Raw genomic sequence first — 27,639 nt, 5'->3', positions numbered from 1 at the left:
CATGTGGGAGAAAGAGGCTGTGCTCCTCATCATTCCTGTGCTATATACATGCATGCAACCTCTGTTCCTACCTAAAGTCTAAATGAGCAAGCAGAAAAAAACAGCAGTCACGACAAGGTCCTGGGGACTGACTGATGACTTTGCTGTTACCTGAGTGCCCCCTGCTGTCCAGAAAGTAAACTTTGTTTAGCCTAGAGCTTTTATATCCATCATAGAAAGACTATTTCCTTATTATTATTTTTGAGAAATACAGAGGAAATAATCAGAGACCCTTCGCCTTTTAGTTTTTTTTGGTGTCTCAGGCAAAAACAGAACATCCTCTGGCATGTCGTGAACTATATATGTCCCTGACCCCATGTCCCTTTCAGTCATATCATGGCAGGTCATACAGAGATAAATATGTGATATATGGGCACTGTGACGCTCACGTCTTCTGGATCTGCCCATAAATTGAACACAAATAAGTTAGTCCAATGTGATCAGATTAAAATACTTTTTTTTAATATTAAATATGAAAGACGAACATCCATTTACCTGCTTATTTAGAAAACATTAACTATAGACAGGGCAGGTACCTAAACAGAAACATTTTCTAAAGATTTGTTGAAAACTATAGACAATGAATTATGCATTATATAGAGGTGTCAGAACAGAAGCTGTGCCTTTCCTCTGGGGTCAGTGTGGGAAGACAGATGCTCTGGTCTGTAACATGAATAACATTACTTGTTGAACACCAAATTTCTTAACATGATAAAATAATGATAAAAGATGATAAAATAAATCACTTTCTTGTGGGTGCGCGCAGAACTGTGCACATCTCACTCTGTCACAATACACAATTTACAGCATCTATCAGACGCCCTTATCCAGAGCGACTTGCAATCAGTAGTTACAGGGACAGTCCCCCTGGAGCAACTTAGGGTTAAGTGTCTTGCTCATGGACAGAATGGTAGAAAGTGGGATTTGAATCTGGGTCTTCTGGTTCATAGGCGAGTGTGTTTCCCACTAGGCTACTACCACAATTTGAGGTTGCTGCTCAGTCCATGTTTCTGTTTGGCCCCTGGTTGCTTATTTAAATATAAATATTGCCAAATCATCTAAATTTAAAAACCGTGATTAAAATTTGATTAACTGTGCAGCTGTTGTGCAGATACATCTGTTATACAGGTTGCATGTGTCTTTCATTTAAGAAATAATTACTCAGGACTAATTCAGAAAAGATATAAGAAGAACTTTATAGACAATCTTATGTATGTTGATAGTATTTGGATGTGGCCAGGTACCAGGAAGCAATTCCAAAGATTAACATTAATATGACATTTCCATAAAGATAAAACTATTCTTTAAGATCCTATTGAGCTTATTGTATATGAATTTTATTATAATGAGGCAGATGGAAGCAGCTGGAGGACTGTTGTGGGAGCAATGGCACATGTTTTACATGTCTCATGGGTCAGATAGAATTTTGATTACAGCGCTGGGGAGTTCAGGACTAGCTATGCATATATATCTTTGTGTGTATCTGAGTGTCTTTCCCACTGCCCTACCTCAGTCACCGCAGCATGAGAAGTCCCAAATAACAGCTTTGTGTTGTGGGTGGATGTAATGTGGGGAAACTGATTAATCTTTATTGGATTATTAGGTTATAGAACCTAAGTGCAATTATCAATGCCATAATCATCAAAAAATCGCAAATCAGTATGGAATCAGTCAACATAAGTAATTATTGGTCATCTGAAATAAGTGAAATAATGTTGAAAGAACAACAAATACTAATATTTATATGTTGGAAATGTATGTACGTGACAAACCTTTATTTATTTTAAATAAATGTAGGAAGGACATTTTCATCCGATGTATGAGAGCAGAAAAAAATTACACAATGTTCTGGAACTTCACACTTGGCTGTGCAGAAGATGAGGTAAGCATGCTGCCAGGCCTAAATCAGAATACTATAAGCTGGCAGCCCTGCGCATATTGTGCTCATGCTGAAATTGGGACAGTGTACTTTTAATCTTTAATATACAAATTCATCACTGAACACTATAATCTGAAAGCCCATCTGCCCATCAGTTTTCAACCAACAAATAACAGTGTTGTTCTGCATCAGCTGTTATAAAGATTAGTCCTCAAGTGATGATACCTTCAGAAGTCCGAAGGACGCACCATCATTGTCGTCATAGAAACCCTCACATTGGGTCCTTTCCAGTAGTACCACTTGATGCCATTATAGGGGACTTTGGAATGGCCAGAGTAGTAAATCCCATTGAGATTAGAAGCTCCACAGGCTTCAAACCACCACCCTGCAACAAAGAAAATGTACCAGAGCTAAAATAATAATAATAATAGCATAAATTTCATGTATCTACGTATATTTTCTCTTTTGTATCTTTTATTTAATAATATGTATTTATTTCACATCGTATTTTCCTCGGACAGTGTGCAATTCTCGTACAATCCTAATTTTTGGCGTCTTTTCTCCACAGCTACTTTTAATTTAACTTGTTTCATAAAATAGTGACAACACTTAAAGAAGGCCGCAAACAAAAGATTATTTAGCATTTAATGCTGCATCCTCACAATGTTGCAAGAAAGAAAGTGAAAAGGAGAGGGTTTCTGTGCACAATTTATAATACTAAGAACAGCCATGACATAACCAATAAAATGCCACATAGCCAAGCGATTACATCACCTAGCAGATAATGAAGCAGACTGGTAAAGCCAGCTTCCCTCCCTGCATCGCGCAGGGAGGCGGTCCCGGAGTCTCCGGCGACCGTTCCAGGCACCCCAGGCTGGTGCCTTCTGGGACCATGCAGTCCCTCTCGCTGCACGTCCCCACTGGCAGAGCAGCCAGCTTCCCTCCCTGCACCGCACAGGGAGGCGGTCCCGGAACCTCCGGTGACCGTTCCAGGCACCGCAGTCTGGTGCCTTCTGGGACCATGCAGCCCCTCTCGCTGCACGTCCCAGCTGGCAGAGCAGCCAGTTTCCCTCCCTGCACCGTGCAGGGAGGTGGTCCAAGGTGGGGGCTTTGCCAGACCATCCGGCTAGCCCCTTCTGCATCTTTTGGGACAAGCAGGCCCTCTTCCTGCCTGTCCCAGTTGGGTCCTCATACCTACCAGGGGGCTCTATGGCGCTCCACTCCTCTGGAAGCAGACGCAGGCCCATGCCTGGACCACCCTCCGTACCAGCTACTGGAGGACCCAGCTCCGTCGCTTCCCCGGAGGAGCTCCCAACCCGAACTGCACCCCCCCCAAAAAAAATTTCTTTGGGGGAGCACCCCACCTCATCCTGGACCAGTGTAGTCAGGTTAGGAACACCCTCCCTGGGGTTCGGCTCCGCTGCTGGGTTGCCACCTGGTGGACATAAAGAGGGGAAGTGGGGGCAACATACGGACACAAATGCCACGCACACACACAGACAGAGACAGACAGAAGAGAGGGTCCCTCTCTGGGCTCTGGCATGTACTTGCTGCTCCACTGAAGGGCCCCGGGACCATTGGGATATCTCGCACAGGGCTTGGCGTGTTGGTGGAGATGGTGGTGGGCGTGTGTCATGGAGGGGGGTGGACGTTCTCTACAGCAGGCGGGGGCGCTAGTGCTGCGCTGCCGTTCAGCTGGGGAACATCCAGGCAGATGAATGGTGGGTCAGCGACCGGAGCTGGAGAGGCGGATTCCCCACGAGACAGTCCCGACCTTGTGACGATCCGGGACAGGCACGATGGCCGGAGTCACTCTCATCATCGTCCGTGTCTCCCGCGTCTTAATCATACCCCTGGAAAACACGTGGGTCATCACAGACGTCGCGACAATCTCGGACGTGCGCGATGGGCGGAGCCAGCCCGGCCCCGACCGCCCAACAAAAATCCACGTCATCGTAACTTTCGTCATCCGTGTCCTTTCACTGGTGTCTCCGAGGGTCATCCACCCTGCGGATATCCCGGACCCAGGGCACGATCAGCTCCCACGGCCAGTAGTCGGGCCATGAAAACATTCATGATGTAAAACTGTACACCATTACACAGTTGATGTTAAATAATGATTTGACAAGTGGACGCTCTGACGCCTTGCTTCAGAGACAAAATCATATTTCAGATTCTAATTTTATGTTATATTTAAAGCAAACATACATGAATCACCATGCATTCTGTGTTTAAAATAGATATAATGCTATTGAAAGATGACTCATTGGTGCATCTACAGAACTTCAAACTGACCATGTTCTCACAATTGTTGGAGCTGTTTATATCCTTGAGCAATGAGTCAATCATCTTAGAACAGTCATCTTGCATCCTGCTAGACTGTGCTCCATGTCACAGTAGATTAACCTGTCACATAACAAATCATACCTGCGTCATGTGATTGGAAGCAGGAAGACAATGACAGAATGTTGTCTGTGGCACTTGGTGCCTCTGGTAGGGTCTCCCATGACAAATTGGTCTTAGGTAAAGGGTGAGACAAAGAATGGTTCCGAAGATCTTTCATTGAAGGAAAAACAATGAGTCCGAGTACCCGGCCCGGAGGGCTACCGGAGTTCCCACCCTGGAGCCAGGCCTGGGGTTGGGCTCCGTGAGCGAGCGCCTAGTAGCCGGGATTTCACCATGGGACCTGGCCGAGCCCAGCCCGAACCGGATACATGGGCTCATCCAACTGTGGACTCAACACCTGCAGAAGGAACATGAAGGGTCCATTGCAATGTAGATCAGGTAGCAGACTGAGGCGGGAGCTTTGTTGGTCCGATCCCCGGACAAGGAAACTGGCTATTGGAGCTTGTAGAAGTGGTTGAGTGGTCCCGGCTAGATATGGTTGGACTCTCCTCGACACATAGCATTGGCTCTGGAACCCAAGTCCTTGAGATAAGTTGGACACTCTCGTTTGCTGGAGTTGCTCCAGGTGAGAGGCGGAGGGTTGGGGTTGGCTTTTTATTAGCCCCAAGACTCTCAGCCAGTTTGTTGGGGTTTATCCCGGGGGACGAGAGGGTAGCTTCCCTGCGCCTCCGGGTCGGGGAACAGGTCCTGTTGTTTGCGCTTCTGCACCAAATAGCAGCTCAGAGTTCCCTTTTTGGAGTCCCTGGGATAGTGCTAGATAGGGGACTATCTAGCACTCCGACTGGGGAATCCATTGTCCTACTGGGGGTCTTCAACGCTCACATGGGCAATGACAGCATGACATGGAGGGGTGTGATTGAGAGGAACGGCCCGCCAAATCTGAACTCGAGTGGTGCTTTGTTGTCTGTGAAGATTCTCAGTCATCCAATTGAATTTGTCTGAAAATTGAGTTATGGCAACTGGACTTTCTTTCTTTAAGGTAGAGATGTTTCATTTTGCATCCACAGAACTTTGTCAATCTGAGGGAAGCTAGCTTTTTGTTATTGGACTTCTGTACAAGCCGCAGTTTGGCCATAAAAAACACCATGTTCGAACATAAGGATGCCCATCGGTAAATTTGGTACGAGGGCACCCTAGGTCTCAAGACGATGATTGACGATGATTTGTAAACACCGAGTGTTTTGGACACTCGGGTGACAGGAGCTGTCAACTGATCACCACCTGGGGGTGAGTTGGATCAGATGGCAGGGGAAGATGCGACGTAGACCTAGCAGACCCAAATGTATAGTGAGGGTCTGCTGGGAACACCTGGCAGAAGAACTTGTCAAGATGGTTTTCAATTCATATCTCCAGCAGAGCTTTCACCGCTTTTGACCGCAAGGCTGCCGGTGCCAGCTGTGCCAATACACCCCATACCCGCTGGTGGACACCAGGGGTTAGGGGATCCGTCAGGCTGAAGAAGGTGGCCTACAGGGCATGACTGGTCTGTGGGTCTCCAGAAGCAGCAGACAGGTACCGGATGGCCAAGCGGGGTGTAGCAATTACAGTCAACGAGGCAAAATCTCGGGTGTGGAAGGAGTTCGGTGAGGTGATGGAGAAGGACTACCAATCGGCTTCAAAAAGGTTCTGGCAAACCACCTGACACCTCAGGAGAGGAAGGCAGCAACTCGCTCACACTGTTTACTGTGTGAGATGGGGAGCTGCTGATGGGGAGCTGCCCCCCTATGGGGGCTCTCCAGGAGAATGGGATGGATGGCCTTTTATTAAGGGCCATTCAGTCCCTGTACCAGAGGAGCATGAGCTTGCCGGCAGTAAGTCGGACCTGTTCCCGGTGAGGGTTGGACTCCGCCAGGTTCTGTCTCTGCTTTTAAAGATGGTTCTGAGACCATGGTTCTTGTCCGAAAAAGAGTGGCCTGCCAACTCCTGCCTCAAGTTTAGAGGTTTAAGTATCTCGGGGTCTTGTTCACAAGTGAGGGAAGAAGGGAGCAGGAGATCGACAGGCAGATTGGGGCAGTGTCTGCAGTGATGTGGACGCTGAACCAATCTGTCGTGGTGAAGAGGGAGCTGATGCAGAAAGCAAGGCTCTTGATGTACCGGTCGATCTACGTCACAATCCTCACCTATGGTCATGAGTTTTGATCATGAGATCAGGGATACAAGTGGCCGAAATGAGTTTCCTCTGTAGGGTGGCCGGGTGCAGCCTTAGAGATAAGGTCAGGAGGTCTGACATTAGAGAGGAAGACCATTGCTCCTCCACATCGAAAGGAGCCAGTTGAGGGGGTTCGGGCATCTGGTAAGGATGCCTCCTGGACGCCTCCCTGGGGAGGTGTTTCGGGCATGTCCTGCTGGCAGGAGGCCCCCGGCTCGACCCAGGACAAGATGGACAAATTATATCTCTAATCTGGTCTGGGAACGCCTTGGGGTCTTGCCAGAGGAGCTGGTTGAGGTGGCTGGGAAGAGAGCTTGGAATGCTCCCCCCATGACCCGGATAAGCAGAGGAAGAGGACGACAACAATTTTGTCTATACTGGCAATGTGTCTAGTCTATTGCTGCTATTACATTTGAAAAACAGCTATTGGAATTGAAATGGCTCTGACAGGTTATGGCACTTTGGAGAAGCAATATATTGCTTTTTTTCCCCTACAACCTTTTCACTACTTTGCCATGAATGGCAGAGGTTATGCAGAGATTTTAAAACGTGCCTGCACTCACCTCCTGATGCCATCTGAGCACATTTGCAGCTGCAGAAGTCATTGTCATGGTCCTTGGTGCTAAACATGGTGCCAGAGCGGGTCAAGCTGCTAGTCTTGCCTGCTGTCCCACTGAACCTATGGGCATGCAGGCTGACACAACATGGAGGAGGGTGGAGAAAGGGGTAGAAGATTCATACTTTCAAGAGTAGTTAACTGTATGCACAAACAAAAGTATGCAGATAATGTATATAGGAAGAGATATATTTACTACCTGAGAAATAACCTACCCAAAACACTTTGCATTGCGTTTCAATTATATCAGAATATGAATTATTTTTAAAAAATTAGCTTTTTATCTTTTTACCTTCTAAACTTGCCTTGGACATGAAAACATTTTCCCAGATAACAACAACAACATTTATTTCTTATATATGTCATAATCACATATAGTATGTCTCATTGGGCTTTGACAGGCCCTAAAGTTGACACCCTTCACACTTGACCCTTCTGCAAAAAAATGAACATTTTGCATTTTGTTTTTGAATGAATGTATTGCCTTTTAAAAGTTTTGTCCAAGTGTTCTCAACTCTATTTATATTGTGTTTTTCTACAAATCTTAAATGTTATAAAAAATGTTTGCAATATTCTTGACAGAGAGAAAATGCTGCTCATGCACTATTAAGCTTTCCATTGTTTTTTATTTATGAAATCAGTTGTCAATTTGACCCATCAAAGTAAGTGGGTGGGACTAAGACTGATCTAAAGTCCTAGTCAAACATTTTGAGAATGACAAACATACTGTTTTTCACAATATTTTGCTGCTTCAGTGTTTTTAGATCTTGAAGTATAATTACAAGCATTTTATAATCAATATTTAGTATAGTCAATATTTTTTCAAGAATTCTGCAATTTGCCCTGGCATGCTCTCAATCAACTTCTGGGCCAATTCCTGACATATGGCAACCCATTCCTTCATAATCAATGCTTGGAGTTTGTCATAATTTGTGGGTTTTTGTTTGTCAACCCACCTTTTGAGAAATAATATTTCCAGATGCCCCAAACAATTGAAAAAGGGATTTCATCAGAAAAAATGACTTTACCTCAGTCCTCAGCAGTCCAAGCCCTGTACTTTTTGCAGATTATAAATTTGTCCTTGACGTTTTGCTTGGAGAAAATTGGTTTCGTTGCTGCCTTTCTTGAAACCAGACCATCCTCCAAAAGTCCTCACCTCACTGTGCATGCAGATGCATTTACACCTGTCTGCTGCCATTCCTGGCCAAGCTCTGCAAGCTTCCTGACCCAAAACTGAATCATATTTAGGAGATGGTCCACCCTGAAGCCTTCTTCACAACACTTAAACCTTTCTCCTTGAAGGTTTGATTATCTGATAAATGGTTGATTTTGGTCCAATCGTAGTAGCAGCAATTTCCTTGCCTGTAAAACCTTTTTTTATGCAACACGATGGTAACCATGGTAAACAGAGGAAGAACAATGATTTCAAGCATCACTATCCTTTTAAAGCATCCAGTCTGCTATGCTGACTCATCCAGCATTAAAAAATTATCCCCAGAGCAGGCTGAACCTGCTGCAGAGTCTTAGATCTTCTGTGGTGGCCTCAGCCATCTTTTATGGTGTGGTCTGCTGGAGAGGTAGAATCTTTGCTGGGGACAGAAAGAGACTGAACAGGCTGATCTGGAGGGCCAGCTCTGTTCTAGGATGCCCTCTGGAGCCAGTGGAGGTGGTGAGTGACAGGAGAATGGTGGCCAAGCTACCATCCCTGTTGGACAACATCTCCCACCCTGACAGCACTGAGCAGCTCCTTCAGTGGTAGGCTGCGGCACCCATGATGTGGGACGGAGGGATTCAGAAGGTTACAGTTATTGATCATAACATTCTGTAGAATATGCAATTGCAATAATAAAAGCGGAAGCAGAAAACTTTATGAAAACCAGTATTTATGTCATTCTCAAATCTTTTGGCTCTATATTTCTCTATATTTTGTACTACATCTCTTCTATTTATCTATTTTGTTATTTGTAGCTCTCCAAACAAGGAACAGTTACATAAGACTTTAATCAAGAGTAAAACACAACTAAGGAATAATAAACTGGACGTTGTCTGAACTGCAGCACAGTGACGAAAACATCATGACGCAGTGAGCAAGCAAGGGAGCAAGATATCCTACTCACAGAATTAGAATACACATCAGCATTGTAAAAGTTGATCAACTTCATGTTGATGACTGCAGTAATAATATGGTGTTGTTATTGCTAATTCAGTCCGGATTTAATACTCAGGTAGAGCTGACCGTGACCCTTTTGGTGTCTCTTTTTTAAAGACAAAATTCAGAAGATTGAGTAATCCATAGACGCTTAAATTGTTTGCGTTCCCTTTTTAGGTTCAAAAGAACCACAATTAGAATTAATATATTACAGTATGTTGTCTTTTACTAATATTTAAATTTGTTTGATGATTTAAATGTGACTGACAGGGAAAAAGGTAAGAATACAGAGAGGGGTTAAACACTTTTTCACGCCACTGTAGATTAACTGGGTGTAAGGTCAAAGTGTAACTCAAACATAGCAACCAGCTCTAAATGAGTTATTGGGGTACAACAATGCCACCTATTTTGTACATGAGCGCAACACACCTGTTGAGTCTGCATCTACGTCTGTAGATTTGCTGAATGAAGTAAAGCAAACCAGGTAATTGAGTTGTTTCCAGGCAGAGAATTCATTAGCATCCTTGCTGCACCTCTAGATCTTCTTCTGTACCTCGAATCTCATTAGCTGCTCTCTCCCTCTGCGCTTGCTAACCTTTTGTGTCTGGAAATACTCCTGGCAGCACCCAAGCTGAACCCTCACATTCCCGTGCCGTGAGTAAGACCACACAGGCCAGCCGGTGAGCAGGAGGTATCGTTCATCCCTGGGTTTATTTGGCCCCGTGCCCCCTGTGCTCCTGGAATCTAAGTAAGTAAAACTCACATGTGCCGAAAGAATTGAAATGGAAAACAGACAGACGGTAGTCTGGCCTCCGCCTCAAAACCCAAGGATGCATATGAAGAAATGCACATCAACACACTTGCAATGTTCCTTTCATCAGCAGGCATTTTATCCAGCTGTCACTTCCAATCCGTAAATCAGAGCCACATTCCCAAGAGCCGGTGCACCACACTTGCATCCATTTACTTTGAGTCTGAATTCATTTATTCAGCCTCCACTTATTTCTTTCTTTCTTCTGGTGCTTGTTTCAGGTTCACTTGTGGAATAATCATGCCTGCCAGGGATAGGTGCTCCACCGGCTGCCATTAGAGCGAGGCCAAAATTTGTTTGACGTGGCACTTTTTGTTTGTCATGGCCAGGTGCTGCCTGAGTTTTCTCCAGGAGGTAGGGGAGCCCGGAGGGGACCTGTGAGCTAGAGACAGCTGCTCTGAGATAACCGCATTGTCGGCTGAAAAAAAGTGTCCAAGTGAAAAGCTCATCATTTTGACAGATGTTGAGGAAGAACTTGTGGGTTTGTGTGTGTGTGTGTGTGTGTGTGTGTGTGTGTGTGTGTGTTTGTATGTCTTATGACAAAAAACAAGAAGTATGAAAGAGCATATATGAAAACTTTTTTTTTTTTTTTTTGTAAAAACAAAGTTCTGACATTCTGGAATATGATGTTCACATTTCCATGAACATTGCCATTCAGAAATGTCACTGAATCTGAAAAGCACATGAATTGTACAGATCTTTTATCACGCATAGACTAGTTATTCTTCTTTTATTCCCCCCCGCCCCCCACCAATCCTTCAGCAGCCCGTCCTGTCAAAGAACATTGGTTGGCTGGCTCAATGCTGATATGAGGCAGACACCAGAGGAAAATGAATAAGTACATAAATATATACAACCTAGTCAATCACATTTGATGCAGGCTCTTTCACAAGTACTGCTTATTGGGTAAAAGAGGGAAGCAATGCATGCTGGTACCTGTAGTTTTTTTCCTCTCCCTCAATGTGGAAGTGCTCATAGTGAGAATGAGCCTTGTTGCCTTCCGAGTCCTGCAGAAGTACCAGCAGGCTGAAGTCTTTTGCCTTGGTGAGTGTGTGAATGAAGTCATTTCCCATCCAGTGCTCACCAGCTGGGTCCCCAAAACCCTGAAATACAACACTGGCAGGTTAGTTATGTTGGACACCAGGGACAATATTCAGAGAAAATAACTGAATGGGATAAATAAAACTTGTGATGATGATGATCTGTTTAAAGGTTTTAGTAAAAACCCTGAAATTTGGTAGACATGTATTTCTCACTGAATTCTAGAAAAGTTCAGATGTTCCTGAAAATGTAATAAAATGAAAACTATAAAACTGCAAACTATTTTTTTAATATATGTTATTCACAATCGGTCATATAGTAAATACCTTCATCCTCTGAATGAGCTCATTTCAATTTTGAAAAAACTAATGGCTAAACTTTACTAGTCTTTCAGAAGTAAAGATGGCCAGGGCTCTCCTATCTGTGGAAGAGTAGGTGAAAAGATGGAATACTTCAAAAACAATGTTCCTTAACATGTCCTCCGGGCTCAAAGGGAGGGAGAACTTCCAGCATGTTATCTGCCCGAGAACATTGGGTGCATCATTAAATGAAAAATCTGTCAAAGCCGACCAAAAACTTTCCAGCAGCTCGCAACCTACATCAGGCAAGAATGGGACAAAAACTCATAACCTCGCTATCCGGATGTCTTCAAACTGTTTTGAGACCTGCAGCCATCATCACATTCGAAATTAGCTCATTTTGTATAATTGTAAAGTATCCCAGTTCAAACACGTGTTATGTTAACTGTGGCCAGTTGTGAATAAAATATTGGTTCAGGTCGTTTGAATGTGACTTTTGAGTGTTTTTATCCCAATTTAAAGAACATTTTCCAAAACACACACTTTTACTCACACCTACGTATAAGTTGTTACTTCACCTAATGCGTATTCCTTTGAACAACGTGAGGAAACTATAGGACAGCATGGCAACTCCACACACACAAGGTCCAAGCTAATACTCAGACTCACAAAACTGGAGTCCTCACACCATATACACACACACACACACACACACACACACACACACACACAAAGCAGCAACTCACACCCATCAAGTTTCTTTCTGTCAGGCCTACATTGGGGACCAATTTTCCCACGCCATGGCTAGGTGTCTTTCAAACACTTGGGAAAAGATTCCTTTTGGAGGGGAAAAGGGGTTGTGTAATAATAATCATTTCAGTTTATGAACATGCCTGTGAGAGGCACACTACTCCCAACACAGCTGGGGTAATTTATCTACTTATCACAGTAGGTACAAGACAAATTACCACACCCCGGTGCCCAAAGGCAGACATGTAGATTCGGTTTGGCTGAAGTTACCTCACAGCCAAGTGCTTAAACTCTAATATAATATAAAAAATCTTGTGTAAATTTTACAAAATGCTCTTAGAACATTTTCAATTTAATTTGCTTTGCTTTAATAACTGAAAACAGTGTGACTTCTTAAATCTTTATTTGCCAAAAGTCTAGACACAACACTTGTGATTTGCTGATTTGTCTTATGAGATGGTTTTTCTTTTGATGTTTTCTGCTGATGGGGAGGAAAGATTGGTGTGCAGATAAAACCAACAGCAGCCAATCAAAAAGAGCTCCTCCCCAAAGCAGAGGTGATCTGTGGGCAGGGGACTGTCTGTATCCCACGCTTGACTGTGTCAGGAACATCAGTGGGGTCACGTCATGGTGAGGCCTTAGACTCCAATCCCTATTTTCAGCCCCAACCGTCAAAATATTGTGGAAAATTTCATTGTCTACTTGCTGAAATATTTTAATGCCACACATGTTTTCTGCCAGATGCAATCAGGGAACATTATTCTGTTTTGTATCACCTCACACATAGTGGCAACAAGCTCCTTGCTCATCAACACCTAATTTAAGTAAATACCGCATTTTTTTGCGCCAAGTCAATTACTTCATTAAATGCACCACACTTTTTAAAGGTTAGTAGTAGTGCAAATTTCAGCACTGCCCATTCCCATATAACTCAGTGACTTAACTATAAAAATGACATAGAAAATTTGAACATAATTCTAGAGACGGTGTACACACACAAATGGCCACTTAATTAAGCCACTTATTTCCCACTCACTTGCTTGTACTCTGTCCAACTACGATGGAAGTCAAGAGATCCATTTTGTCGATGCTGAAGCACAGTCCACCCTCCACCATGACTGGTCATATCACAGAAAACCTGCCGGGGAAAAACAGACCGTGAGTTATTACATTACCAACATGACTAAAATGCACTATGCACAATTTGCATTTACATGCATTTACAAACAATTGTGAGATTTTTATGCACAGACCAATGACTGTGACTGTTACTGTGATGACAATGACAACAAAAAAATGGAAGACCACATAATGACGCAGAGCAGGCTGAACAACTACTAATAAGTGGTAATCCATGCCTTTAACTTGGTGGACAGTTTGGGACAGTTTCTATTCTAACTTGACTGTGCCCCATTACTCAAAGCAATGGCCACAAAAACATGGTATGGAAGAACTTGATTGATGGGGTTGAGGTCAGGGCTGGAATAGGGCTGTGAGACAGGCCTTCTAGTCCAAGATGACTGCCTGACATCACAGAAACTCTACAAAATGAATGGCTACAAATTCCCATAGAACCAGTCCAAACATCTTATAAACATTAAAGATCACATAGCTACAAAAGGGGGACCAACTCCATACATATTCTCTGTATTCCAATGCAATGTTTTGTCACCACTGATATGAGACTGAAAAAAAATGTCTGCAAATGGGATATATATAAAGTCTTCTAAAATCATACAATGTGATTTTTTTCCTCCCAAATGTTTTCTCCACTTCCCTTTACCTTCCCTTGCCTTCATACTTCACTTTATATGTGCCTTGGTTATATGTGCTTTATATGTGCTTTGATAGATTGAGAGTATGTATCTCATTACACTGTGCAGGTCATCAGTAAAGTAGCTCTTAAGCTGCTGCAGTTTTCATGTTGTCACTCAAAATAGAGAAATGAGAGAGATACATACTTTCTTCGGCCAGCAATAGTCTGAGATCTGTTCTTTGTCATTTGTGCTGAGAAGTTAGAAGCCCTTGCTGAAGACAATATTATATTTAGCAAGTGCATTAGGACAGTGAAAAATTACATGATGTACTCTTAACTAATCTCTTTGTACATTCTAATACTAAATCTCCGATGATCTCAGGGAGAAACATCTGAAGGTCATGTTTCTCAGACAGCTGGAACTTCGAGCAGGCTTCACACATCAGTTGCATTTTCCTGCTGCAGTGCCTGGGTTCCCTCTCCTGTCCTGGAGCGATAAACCAAAAACGGATGTGACACCAGACAAAGAGCTGAAATGTAACACCACTCCTGCTTCTCAAAAATGTGAGACAACCCCAGAAAGGGCGAACGTGCTAGTGCGAGTGTCATCACAGAAACAAAGTATTATATAATATAATATTATATTATATGTTTGTAAATTACTTTTGAAGCAAATTCCATGATGATTGAAGCAAATTCGAGGAATGAAGACTTGACAAAACAGCACAAAGCACCAAGATTAATATCAGGAAAGGATCAGCTACTGAGGCTTTACAGTTGTGGCCAAAAAGTTTGAAAATGACACAAATACTGGTTTTCACAGAGTTTCTAGCTTCTGTTTTTATTATGGCAATTATTATGGCAAGGATATTGCTGATACTAATATAAACCAACCATTTATTGGATCAATTTAACTGTTAAGAAGAAGACAGTCAGTGATCAAGACAGTGGAGCAATCACCAGAGCTTGCTCAGGAATGGCAGGAGGCAGGTGTGAGGGCATCTGCATATATGGTGAGGAGAAGTTTGGAGGATGGCCTGGTGTCAAGAAGGGCAGCAAAAAAGCTGCCCTTCTGCAAGCAAATCAACAAGGACAGACTCTGCAAAAGTACAGGGATTGGAATGCTGAGAACTGGGGTAAAGTCATTTTCTCTGATGAAGTCCCTTTCCGGTTGTTTGGGGTGTCTGGAAATACGATTGTATGAAGAAATGGTGAGCACTAGCATCAGTCCTGTCTCGTGCCAACAGTAAAACATCCTGAGACCATTCATGTGTGGGGCTGCTCCAAGGGAGTGGGCTCACTTACAATTTTGACTAAGAACACAGCCATGAAAGTAGAACTTTACCAAAACGTCCTTCAACAGCAACATCTCCCAACCATCCAAGAACAGTTTGGTGAATAACAACGCCTATTCCAGCATGATGGAGCATCGTACCATAAGGCCAAAGTGATAATTAAGTAGCTTGAGGAACAAAACATTGAAATTTTGGGTTCATGGCCAGGAAGTTCCATAGGCCTTAATCCAATTGAGAACTTGTGGTCCATCCTCATAAAACAGGTGGACAAAAAAAAGCACTCCAAGCACTGATTATGAAGGAATGGGTTGCCATCAGTCAAGATTTGGCCCAGGAATTAACTGCATGCCAGGACAAATTGCAGCAGTCTTGAAAAAAAGGGCCAACACTGCAAACATTGACTCTTTTGTAATTGATGTAATTGTCAATAAAGCCATTGAAACTTATAAAATGGTTGTAATTACACTTCAGTACACCACAAAAACAATAGACAAAATGGTCTTCAAAAAAACACTGAAGCAGCAAATTTTGTGAAAAACAGTTTGTGTCGTTCTCAAAACTTTTTTCCAGGACTGTATATGAAAACAAATTCAAAACATGTTGGGCACCCAGTACACATTATACAGCAACACCTAGCAAGGGTGTTGATGGATTGTACTAAAAAACTTTTTTAATATTACAAAATTATATATTACAAAATATATCTTTGGCATGTTACTAAGCACATCCATTTTGAACATGTCATGCATTTTCCAACATCTGCTTATAGTTGGATCTATTAAGCCTTTAGGTAAGTGGCCACTTTCTTTGTTAAAAGCCAGTTAGCTAGAGACAGTTGTTTGAAGACAGGACACACATTTACATCCATAAACTCAGTGCAAGTCTGAGGAAATCAGCCAAGATAAAGAAGATAAAATAAGATAAGATCAGATCCTTTATAATGAGAAAGTACATTTCATGGGTGGACACAACTTACTAGCAACCAGAAATGTACAATCCTAGTCTAAATTCTGCATTGAGAAAGGCCTAACATCTTAGCCCTTAACTGTTTAATATTCATTTACAAATACTGTTAAGAAACCAAAAACTATTTTAATTCTTATTTATATCAAAATGTATTTATATAAAATGTATTTATATCAATCCACCTGACAGAGAATCAAAGTGACGTATTAGAAGAAAATATGACTGAATCTTCACTATAGCGGACAACCTTGGAATAAGCACCAAGTACTAAATCTATTAAATTAGACATAAAAGCAAAAATCAAACAAGACATTAGGGTGATTTTTATTTTTTTTTGTATCTCGGGGGCTCAAGGGATTCTAGATAACAGAAAGGAACGCCCACTGTGAGCGCACCGGCATTGCACACTGCAATGCTATATAGTCAGTGAATTATAGAAAAGTACAAATCCTTTGGTCACTACTGCCAAACACCTGACTCCCACATGATGCATGGAGGATGAGTGCTAAAAGGATAGAGGATCAAATTAAATTTTACTTTGTGATTAGTATTTTTAAAATTATTTTTGCAATTGGTACAACTGATTAATTCCATAATAAAGAGAACAGATTTCTTTACTGAATGCACACAAGCGGACATAGCAGGACTTGGAGATGATGCAACGGGACTTAGAGCAGCAGGATGTGGTCGCTTGGTTGATGCAGGCAGGCAGCAAGGGAGGGGAAGTGAGCAAGAGTGAGCACGATCGCTGTAGAAGTTCAGCAGTTCTGCAGGCTGCTTGGCAGTGGTGGAATGAGCACACAGGGAGATAACAGAGTTTGTGGTTACTGTGGAGTGCTTTTAGCTGAAGGAGAATAGTCAGGCGGCGTGAGTTGGTAAGAGCAAAGGGGAAGAAGGATCTGAGGGTGAGGCAGAAGAATAGTTGTGGGTGGGCAATCGGGTTCCAAAATGTGAGACAGGCAAGGGCAAATCCAAGAGAACCGCCAGGCAAGGCAGTAAATGTGTAGCGAGGTAAATCAGGATAACTAATGCGAGCAGCATCGAGGGTAAACCAACATGCGTGGGCGTCAAGCAAGATGGCCACTAGATGTTTATACATGACGCCAACCCTGGCCTTATCTGCTTCCGGGTGGCTGTCCTCGCAGGCATCCTGGGCCCAGTGGACAAGGGCCCAGGTGTTACACAGCTGGCAGAGCCGAATTTTGACTGCTGGGATTGGTGCCTCTGCGGCGTTAGTGGGGAAACCAGACTAGTTGGTGACCTGTGGAGACCTTGATTAGAGACATCCTGGAGTAGGTGAGTGGACCAGGTGGCAGAGTAAGCAGAGCAGTAGCATCTTCTGACTTCCTGATTTATGGATTCTGTCTGACCTTTGGATTCTGAATGATAGCCAAATTTCAGACTGATCAACACCATCAGCTGTTTGCAGAACTGGCACATGAGCCAGGCTTCAAACTGTGGTCTATGGTATAACAGATCAGTGAGGGGAGCATAGTCCTCAAAGATGTGGTGAGGCACTGTGTCTGCCTAAGTCCAGACCGACATGGGACCAGGGTCATTGAGGGCAGGACAAGGGCAGGAGCAAGCCTTGGGATCTCCGTGTGTACATTTTTGTGGGCTGCTCAGATGGGGCAGGTGGCCACGTATTCTTGAGAGGGAGGTTAGTTACCAGGGAGATGCTATGTAAGATGAGTTCCTTGGTCTGGTGGTGTCCTGGGTGGCCAGTCAGGGAGTCATTATGGCCCCATTGTAGGATGCATTGGCGGAGGTCCATGGAGACGTATATACTGTCATGTGGGGTGTTGTGGGAGGTGGTGGTTCCAACACCGGTAATGTATTTTTGGTCACATTGAAGGTGCTTTTCTTTAGCTTGATGTTAGCTTAGTCGCGACCATGACCCCGTCTGCTTCCGGGTGAGAGTCCTCATGTTCCCCGTGCCTCCTCTTTGCAGCACCTCTCAAGCTTTATCAGGTTTGATGAGAAGAGTCTGACCTCTGGCTAGGCCACTCAAGGACATTCACAAAGTTTTTCAGAAGCCACTCTTTTGATATCTTGAGCTTGTGCTTAGGGTCATTGTCCTGCTGAAAGATGAACCCTTGCCCCACAGTTCAAGAGCGCTCTAGAGCAGGTTTTCATACAGGATGTCTCTGTACATTGCTGCAGTAATCTTTAAATCAGGATGCAGTCATCCTGATTTGTCTCACAGTTCCTGCAGCTGAAAATCATCCCCACAGCATGAAGTTTAAACTTCTTCCAATGGAGGCCACTGTACTCATTGGAACCTTCAAAGCAGCAGAATTTTACCTGTAACCTTCCCCAGATTTGTGCCTTGAGACAATCCTGTCTCGGAGGTCTACAGACGATTAATTGACTTCATGCTTGGTTTGTGCCCTGACACGAATTGTCAGTTGTGGGACCTTATATAGACAGGTGTGTGCCTTTCCAAATCACATCCAATCAACTGTTTTTTCCACAGCTGGACTCCAATTAAGCTGCAGAAACATCTCAAGGATGATCATGAAACAAGATGCACCTGAGATCAAATTTGAGATTCATTTCAAAGGATGTGAATACTTATGTACACATGTTTTTTTTTATTTGCCCAAAAGTTTTTTCATGATAAAATTTTAATCAGAGGAAATGTGCATAATTACTGTCAAACTGAAATATATTTTGCAGTTCTGTGCAAGACTCTGGCAGAGTATACCTTAATGCTGTTGGGCATGTTGGGCAGACGAAGATTGTACACGCCGCTGTGTGTGATGCCAGCTCTGTTGATTTCAGCGCAGTCTCGATAGTGTGTCATGTCATCTTTAGGGGGTCTGGAGATCTCTATGCATAGCAACAGAGAGATTAAAATTAATATACTGATTACATACAGATTAACTGCTCACCTACCTCGCTGTAACTGTGGACTCATATTAAAAATAAAAGGTCAAAACCGACTTGGTGGTGTCACGGAAATAGTAACCATTATTATAATAATACAGAGCTCCTAACTTAGTTGAAGTTGAAGTCGAGCTTTATTGTCATTTCAGCATCCTACATGTACATAATAAAACGAAACAACGTTTCTCCGGAAACCAAGTTACAAAGTGCATGTGTGCGACACAGACAAATTGGGTTAGTTAAAGTGCAAGGGGGACAGAGGCAGTGCATTTAACAAAAAACATGTAAACAACAATGAGACAGAGAAATTAATAATAAATGTCCAAAGTAAAATAATTAAAAGAGTGTTCCCTCCATTGTCTTCTGAAGTCATCAATCATCTCTTTCATTTCGTCCATGTTCAGAAATACATTGTTGACCTTACACCAGTCCGTCAGTAATTGCACCTTCTCTCTGACTCATCGTTCTTGCTGATGAGACCCACCACGGTCGTGTCATCTGCAAACCTGATGATTTTGTTGGAGCCGTGCATCATTATTTAAATAATTGTACTGTGTATTTTACATTGCAAGACCAAAAGTGTCACAGATAAACTGCACAGAGTGGCAAAAAGCAAAATATACAGACGAATCGAATAGTTAAGAAATAAACAAGCAGCTAGAACATTTTAACCAAGTTTAATTATACTTTTTTATTTAAAAACTACAAATACACCAGGTAGTACATAAAAAAAATCCTAGCTAAAGTGAATAACATTTGATTTTCATTTTTCTGGGGTTTCTAACAAATGGATACATTGCACTGCAAGAACCAAATTGTAATCCCAAACAATGGAGTCAGGTCATCTCCTCAACAGCAGGTCTAGTGGAATGATCCCAGTATACAGTGGTCAGGATTTATAATCATATAGACAACATGAGAGTGACCTGTGTAATATTAGAAAGGTGGATTTAATGTAGTGGCTGATCAGTCTGTATACAGCCAGTGTTCAGAATGCACGTGTTTACCAGTGTGTGTTTGATAGTCACAGGGACTGACCATTGCAATGAGTTACAGTGGCCATCAGCTGCTGGACACTGTCTGTCAAGTCTGCTTGTTGCCTCTGTAGCTGGGTGCTGTTGTGGGAGGACAGGACCAGTCCCTCCTCCAGGGTGCTCACCAGCCTGCCCTGCCACTCCAGCAAATCCTGCAGGCTCCGCTTCTCCTGCTGCAGGGCGTTGAGCTCCTTCTGGTGACGAACCTCCATCTCTGCAAAGCGCTGCTCCAGCAGTCTAGGCCAAAAGGAGGTCACAGAAAACAGGCTCAGTAGCTCAATGGTAATAATGTCTGCATTATTTTATAATTTAGAATTTGATTTAAATAACCAATAAATAAAAACTTAATTTTGGTTCTTCTCCTTGAAACGTATTTTGTTGCTGAAACCGTATTTAGAGATTAACTCTTGATGAAATTGATTTGTCCTCACTAATAATGACTCAACACGTTATAAAAGGAGTGAATATGAATTATAGATGCTTTAAAGTTTAAATGTAATGACACTGCAGCTAACCTGAGATAACCTTAAATGTCCCTATGATCTCTGCCTCTTTCAAATCATTCTACATGAGCATTGTGCAATTTGATCACTGGTACTGAACAACAGCGTCACAGAACCCCGTGCTGGCCCCTGCATGACGTCTGAACTCCACAGCTCCACCTGTGCAGTTACGGCGGCCGCAGATGGTGCCAGGGCCTGGGTCTCTCCATCAAACACTGGGGCAAAACAGTGACAGGCAAAATGGGATCCAGCTGATCCCCCATACTGCACACGTAGACAATAAATCCTGAGAGTGCCAGCAGTAATGACTTTGATTAATGATTCTTCCAAAGGCAGTTGTTGAACCAGTAGTGGCGATGAGTGTCAAACATTTTCCTAAACTTCTTCCCAATGTTTGCAACTAACGTTTGCTAGTTATTTACTAGCTTTTGATACATTTTCTAATATAAATACATTAATAGGCAGAATCAAATATGTAAAAAATTGAGAGGTCACAAAATTTGCTTTCAAAATACACAAGTTATATGTTGCATAATTGCCAAGTACCAGGAGATTAATTATATAAGAAACAAACCTGGCCTAGGCCATAAGCACAAGATTTTGAGAACTCTGGAGAGGAAATAGTCAGAGATGTCAGCAAGGAACCCTTGCTCCATTGTCCCAGAAGAACCTCCTTACTCCTGACTGAGGTTTGCCTGTGAACATTTGAAAGGTATACGTTTTGTAAGTCTATGATTTGGTTTGATCAGAGTTAACTGGAACTATTTGGGCACATTGATGCTTATGTCTGGTGGAGAAAGGGAGAGACCTTCAACCCTAGATACACAGTTCTTACAGTTAAACATGGTGCTGTGAGCATCATGCTGTGGGTCTGTTTTGCAGCCTCAGGCACAGGGATCCTCACTCAGGGACATGCCATCGTGAAAAAAGACATTTATGTTGACATTTTGAGGGAAAATATGCAAATATTTGCTCGTAATCTAGGTTTAGGTCATCGGAACAAAAACAATGACCACAGCATACATTGAAAGGATACCAAAACTATTTTTGTTATCTCAGTTTCCTTTTTCGACTCAGTATATCACGCTTTTATTAGCCCATGACTAAGATTCCTGCACTTCCTCTGACACCGCATTTGACCCCAAAAATGACCCAAACCTAAACTCCACAAGTACAGCCAGCCACTAATACATTACATGACCAAGGCACTGATAGGGGTTCATAATTTTGGCCTCAACTGTAGTTGATGGTAATTTATTTATATCTCCCACCAAAGTCTACAAACCGTGGCCATCTTGTCCCAAACCAAGCCTATCACCAGCTGGCCAGAGGGTTAACAAATCCATATTATCATTCCATCTCATCCATACAGGTGCCACACATGCCTCAATTTCTACATTTACATTTACATTTACAGCGTTTGGCGACTTACAACGTGCTTTCAATTTCAAAAATTGAGACATGTTCCACCTCTATTAATTTTGTACTGTTTGATGAATCAAGGATATCAAGCCTTAAAGATAATAACCCCAAACAAATTTGCCATATTTAAAACATTAAAACACATATCCAGAATATTGCTTTTACTGTTCATCCATCCTAGGCCTGTGAAGGTAATCGTTTGTTTAAAGTGCTTTGGGTCTCTGTTACTGTTACTCTCTGTTGTCTGTAACCCAGGTACTGAAGGCCATGTCCTGTCCCTGTGTTCTACCTCTCCACTGTGCGAGAGTGTGCATGTTTGTGTGACATGCTGCCTGTGTGGTAATGAAAACCATTTTTTGTCCTTTTAACCTTCAGCAGTGTTTAGAAGAGGATTGCTGCTGACGCACCTGTTTTTTTCTTTGAGTTGGGCCGACTCACTGGCCTGCCGAAGGACATGCTTTTCCAAGCGACTTGTTGTATGCAAGTATTCCTGCAGCTGCTCCTCCAGACGTCTGGTCTGACTCAGGACCTGATGCACGGGTAACAAAGAGGCAGCGCAAAGATATTTGCTGTTCAGAATCAAAAATCAAGATAATATGACCTCAGCAACTAAATAAAATGGGGAACCATTCACTCCTCAGAACTCCAGTTATTTTGGATTTAATATATAGTTATAAATGGTCTGGTCTCATTCATGCCAATGATGCTCCAAGGTGTTTGCTGGATAAAATTTTGAAAAGGTCTCAGTCTAACTGACTGTTCTGTCACCAATTCTGCTACTTTCCAATCATTAAATGTGATTCATCACAACTACAAGCTTTGAGTCCAGTAATCAAAGATCAGTGACAAAAAACAAAGAACAAGGTGTGTCAGGATCCAGTCCAGAAGGGGCTGCTCAGGCTTGTTTTCACCTGTGTCTGACTGTATAAAGTTGCCCTGTTCGTGTCTCTTTGCTGTCGGGTCATTGTTACGTGATGTTCCCCTGTTCACCATTAAACCCCTGTTTCGTGGAGTTGTGCATATGCGCCCTTCTTCCTCGCCATGTCCAGCCAGCATGACAGGGTGACAGTGCAGTAAAATATTTTTTCAGGTTGGATGCTGAATGGGTGACAGAATGGAGGAAACACATATGTGTTTCAGTTGGACGATTTTGATGGTGGTTTTGTCAGCTGTCCAGCTTTCCATCAAAAACCAGCAGGAGAGCCTCGCTCAGTTGTGTGCTCAGCTATGGTGGTGCAGTGGTGGCCTAGCAGTTAAGGAAACGGCCCTGTAATCAGAAGGTTGCCAATTCGAATACCGGTCCGCCAAGGTGCCACTGAGGTGCCACTGAGCACCATCCCCACACAGTGCTCCCCGGGCGCCTGTCATGGCTGCCCACTGCTGACTAAGGGTGATTTTCAATGTGTGCACTATATGCTGTGCTGTGTATCACAATGAATCACATTTTTCTTTCATCTTCTATGTCTACTGTATTGGCACGATTAGAGCCAAATTGCTATTTGTGGAGCAATTAGGAAAACAAGACCTTTTGACCTTTAACTTTTACTGTCTCATCTCATCAGCTCACCTGCATCTCCACATCTGTCAGTTTTTGAGACTGCACCATCGAGTGACTCAGCAAGCTGCTGCTGATCTCCAGCATGGTGGCTGTCTGGCTGTGGATGGCCTTCTGGTGCATCTCTTCCAATTCTGAGCGGACGTTCTCTTGGATGTAATTCTCCAGCTTTTTAGCAGGAATACAGAGAATACAGAAACCCTCAGTTCAGCCCTCCTTTCAGTTTTCAATTAAAGATCCATTGATCTCTCCATTAACTAGCCAGAAATGTCAGAATATGAAGTTAGTGGCTTGCAAAAAAGGTTTTAGACAATCACCACAAATAATGACAGATAATGACAGGTGACCTTGCTATGAGTTACTTATTAATGTATTTTATTTACTGAAGTAGGAGAAACACTGGAGCATGGCAAGGCAAGATAATTCAACATTAGACCACAGAACATTTCTTGACAGGGCATTGCTCTTGGTGGACATATGGTAACATGACAGCATTTCCTCTCCAAATATCACAATGGCAATCTGTCTCCTTTAATAACATAGTTAGTAATTATGTCATTTAACAGTTAAGGCATGACAGTGGCACAAATGTATGAAGAATTTTAACTCAATACCACTTTTTAAAAAAATGAACAGACTTACTGGATCCTAATTGATACACTGATTTCTGTACGTGGTTACAATGAAAAAATACCCTTTTTTATTTCCAGATTGCTTAGAGAAACATGTGAGAAATACACTATCTGTACCTATCTGGTTTAGTCCAGATGGATGGTGTCTTTCTCCTTCAGGAGAGTTTGCATAACGTGAATTGTTCTGGACAAAATTTGATATGTAATTATATATTTTTTAAAGATAGAAAACAAATCAATATTCCATTTCCTAAACACACTCCCCCTTTTTTGCATAATTAAAGACTATATGTAATTAATGTCTAACATTAACATTAATGCTTAACAGAATTTTGTGATGAGGTCACCCGAGCTCATCCCTCTCTAAATTCATGCCTGCTCCCGCAGTCCCAGCAGATAGGCTGTAGGGCTATTATGGAAACAGGAAGGAATTGTGTAATGCCATGTCTTAATTAGAGTGTCAATAGAGCCTTTGTCCTGCTCACAGTTAATGGAAGGAAATTTTGCAGCCAGTGGTTGTTTTTTTGAGTGGGGCAATGATGGGGTGAAACCGAAGCTGACAGATCTGCTAAGCAGAACAATGACTGATCTCTGAATTAGACTCAATTATCTCCATGCTGCCTTTTTGCAGAGATTTTTTAGTAATATAGCTACAGTATGATTCCATCTTGACTCCCACCACCTGACAGAGGAGCGCGTGAAAAAGTGAGGGGATAGAGTGGACTCTCAGAGGAAAAAAAGACTGAAACCTTAAAGTAAGACTTTAAAGTGAAGGATTCTTGAATCAAGCTCACTCAACTTTCAAGTGGCATTTTGATGGCTAGATCTGGAAAGCTGTGATCTTGACATGTTGAAAAGCCTTCCCCCCTGGAAAACACATCCGCCAGAAATGTGGAAGGGAAAGTAAACTGCAAAAAGAAGCTCATGTGTGTGACTAGCCCAGGTGGTCTAATGAACAAAATAGTTCCCACTCACTCATTCACTCAAGAAATTAGGGACTCCCCCAGGGTGGGGCATCAGCCCATCACAGGGTGCATACATATACTTCGCTTGCACAGTCAGACCAATGGACATGTCAAAGTTCCCAGTTCACCTAGTGCACATGCCTTTGGACGGCAGGAGGAAACCCACTAAAAATCTGCTCCAAAACTCAAATACTGTTCAAAACATGACAGATCATTTTAGTAGGTGGTGTTCACTGGTAAAATATTGAAATGTTTTTGGGGTTGTTTTATATTGGCGACATTAATACCATTCAGATCTTTTTTTCTAATTTCAACATTGCTTGTGTTAACATTTTAAAACCACCAGCACTGAATGTTGCTTCAAGGTTCTTCCAATATAGACAATAGCTGACATTTCTGCACTGAAGCTGGCAGACATATGAAAGAACCCAGTCTGACTGGAACGTCCCAGAAAAGGAATGCAGAAATAAGCAGAGAAAGGGCAGGAGTGAGACAGCAATGCGACTGAGTCTGATGCTTGCAACATGAAGAAGAGAGGGGGCCAAGAGATGACAGAGGGGGAAGAAAGTATTCCTTTTCTGGACCAGGAGTTTTGATGGAAATCAGAATTGACCTTCTTAGTGAAAACAGACGAACAGAATGCATTGAAACTGAGAAATGTGTTTTTATGCCATATTACAGGAATGAGGGTGGTGAGCCGGCAGAGTCAGGCCGATAACATCGTAGGTGACCTTCGCTGTGGAAATAAAAACAGTGCCACCCTCAGCTCAATCTCGTTGACACACATGGTCATTAGTTGTTTCCACAAGCCCAAAGCTTTACACAAAATGATATCCCCCCACAACAGATAATCTGGGGTCAAAACATCTTTCACTGAATAAAGTTTGGTCCAGACTAGTCTATAAATGTGTGTTTTTTTCTTCTGCCGTTGCTTAATGTGACTCGGCTTCCCAGTGGCTTGACAGAAACAAATATGATCCAAGCACAGAGTTCACAGCTGGTGAAGTTCAACATGCTCTTTCATGACAGTGTGATGAGAGGTAATGGGGTGTTCTATCCTGTCAAAGACGTTATTGATAAAAAAATTCCCAATAATCAACGTTAGCCTGGGTCACACATATCACTGGGAACCAATGGGATCTTCGATGATATCCAATATTCTCACAGAATTTACTGAACATGTACAAGAAGAGCTTTTACTGAGACACGCCGTAAAACTGGTTGCAACACCTCAAACTTTATTTCAATTGAAATCTTTGAAGGTGTCAAAATTTGCAAGTCTATGCTTACACAAAAAGTCTTTCATCATATAAATCCACGCCTCCCATAGAGTTACATTGAACAGAGGACATGCATTAATCTATGACAGCAGCGTCATTAAGAGGGCCCAGAACACAATTAAAGACAATACACACTCAACACAGGTTGTTCCCTCTTAACCTCTGAGGAAGATGCTACTGGAGTGTAACATATCGCACAACAAGACTGATAAACAGACTAATCTGATCTCACAACCATCCTTATATTTGTAAGTTACTGTATATCTTTAGGCAGTGTGCATTTTATCCAGTGATTCATATATTTATATAAGAATCTTGTTTCTGTATAAGCAAGGTAAGAATTTCATTATATGGTTCTAACGTTTCTAACGGCAATTTTAAATCTCTGTCTCCTGGGTTTACATAAATAAATAGATGAAGATAGCTAGCAAGCAGTAACTTCTCATTTGTACCTCGGAAGTAATGAAGCAACCACTAACAAGGACATTTTTATGGGTGTTTAATTATTTCTGACACTCAGAAGATGAAAAGGATTGAGCCTGGAGGCATTATTCAATATGTGGGTGCAGCATCAATCTCCTCCATTTCCCAACACTTTTCTGCACTCCAAATAACCTTTCTGCAATTGGAATCTACACTGTAGAAATATTGGGACAAGAGAAATAAAGCAAAACAAACATGTAGATAATCAGATTTATCCATTTCTGATAGATGAGCTAATGAATGTGACTTCAGTGGATACGCCCCATTTTTTAAATAGCGGCATGCAAATACAGCCCAACACTGATAATGGGCACATACCTTCTGCAGCCACTGGGTGTTGTTCTCAGTCAAGTTCTCCAGTGCCTCCAGTTTACCTTCCTGCCAGGTAAAAGGGACGTTGCTGGGCTCAGCATGTGAAGGCGTGTCCCTCTGGAGTGAGTTGCTCACCTTGAAGGGTCCCTCTGTCCCAGTTCCGCAGTGCTCCACCTCCGGCAGGAGAAAGGTGTAGCTGCACCTGCCATGCTGAACCTGGTACTGCTGCCTCTCTGTCGCCATGGTGAAGACCACAGACAACAGCAAGTAATGCACGGTTGGGAGATGGCCCATCTCTAGTAGAAACCCACAGAGAGACCCACTCTCTCTCTATATTCAGACAGGGAGCTGGGGGCCCGAGTCGTCTTACAAGAAGAGCTGATTGTGTCCTATTCTTCACATGGTTTC

The 27,639-nt window shown here is 42.6% G+C and overlaps 1 protein-coding gene across 4 annotated transcripts; it reads right to left on the bottom strand.

Moving 5' to 3' along the window:
- Positions 1-658: 658 nt before the first annotated feature.
- angpt2b (angiopoietin 2b) lies at positions 659-27,639 on the bottom strand. 4 transcript variants are annotated; one of them, XM_028964018.1, is made up of 10 exons: positions 27,238-27,639; positions 23,572-23,727; positions 22,412-22,533; positions 20,084-20,316; positions 18,864-18,988; positions 13,176-13,277; positions 10,986-11,152; positions 7,037-7,167; positions 2,144-2,303; positions 659-702 (listed from the first exon to the last, which is right to left on the bottom strand). In XM_028964018.1, exons 1-9 carry the CDS (start codon positions 27,523-27,525, stop codon positions 2,146-2,148), a joined length of 1,482 nt encoding a protein of 493 aa, XP_028819851.1. In that variant the 5' UTR covers positions 27,526-27,639; the 3' UTR covers positions 659-702; positions 2,144-2,145. The 4 variants fall into 4 exon arrangements, with proteins under 4 accessions (XP_028819851.1, XP_028819852.1, XP_028819850.1 ...); XM_028964019.1 differs by lacking the exon at positions 659-702 and having other exon boundaries at positions 2,134-2,303; positions 27,238-27,297; positions 27,367-27,639; XM_028964017.1 differs by lacking the exon at positions 659-702 and having other exon boundaries at positions 2,134-2,303.

This window comes from Denticeps clupeoides, chromosome 20 (genome assembly GCF_900700375.1).
Source record: "Denticeps clupeoides chromosome 20, fDenClu1.1, whole genome shotgun sequence".
Classification (NCBI taxonomy): Eukaryota; Metazoa; Chordata; class Actinopteri; order Clupeiformes; family Denticipitidae; genus Denticeps; species Denticeps clupeoides.
Note: the sequence above shows the minus strand (reverse complement) of the source record. Positions and strands in the feature narration are given on the sequence as shown.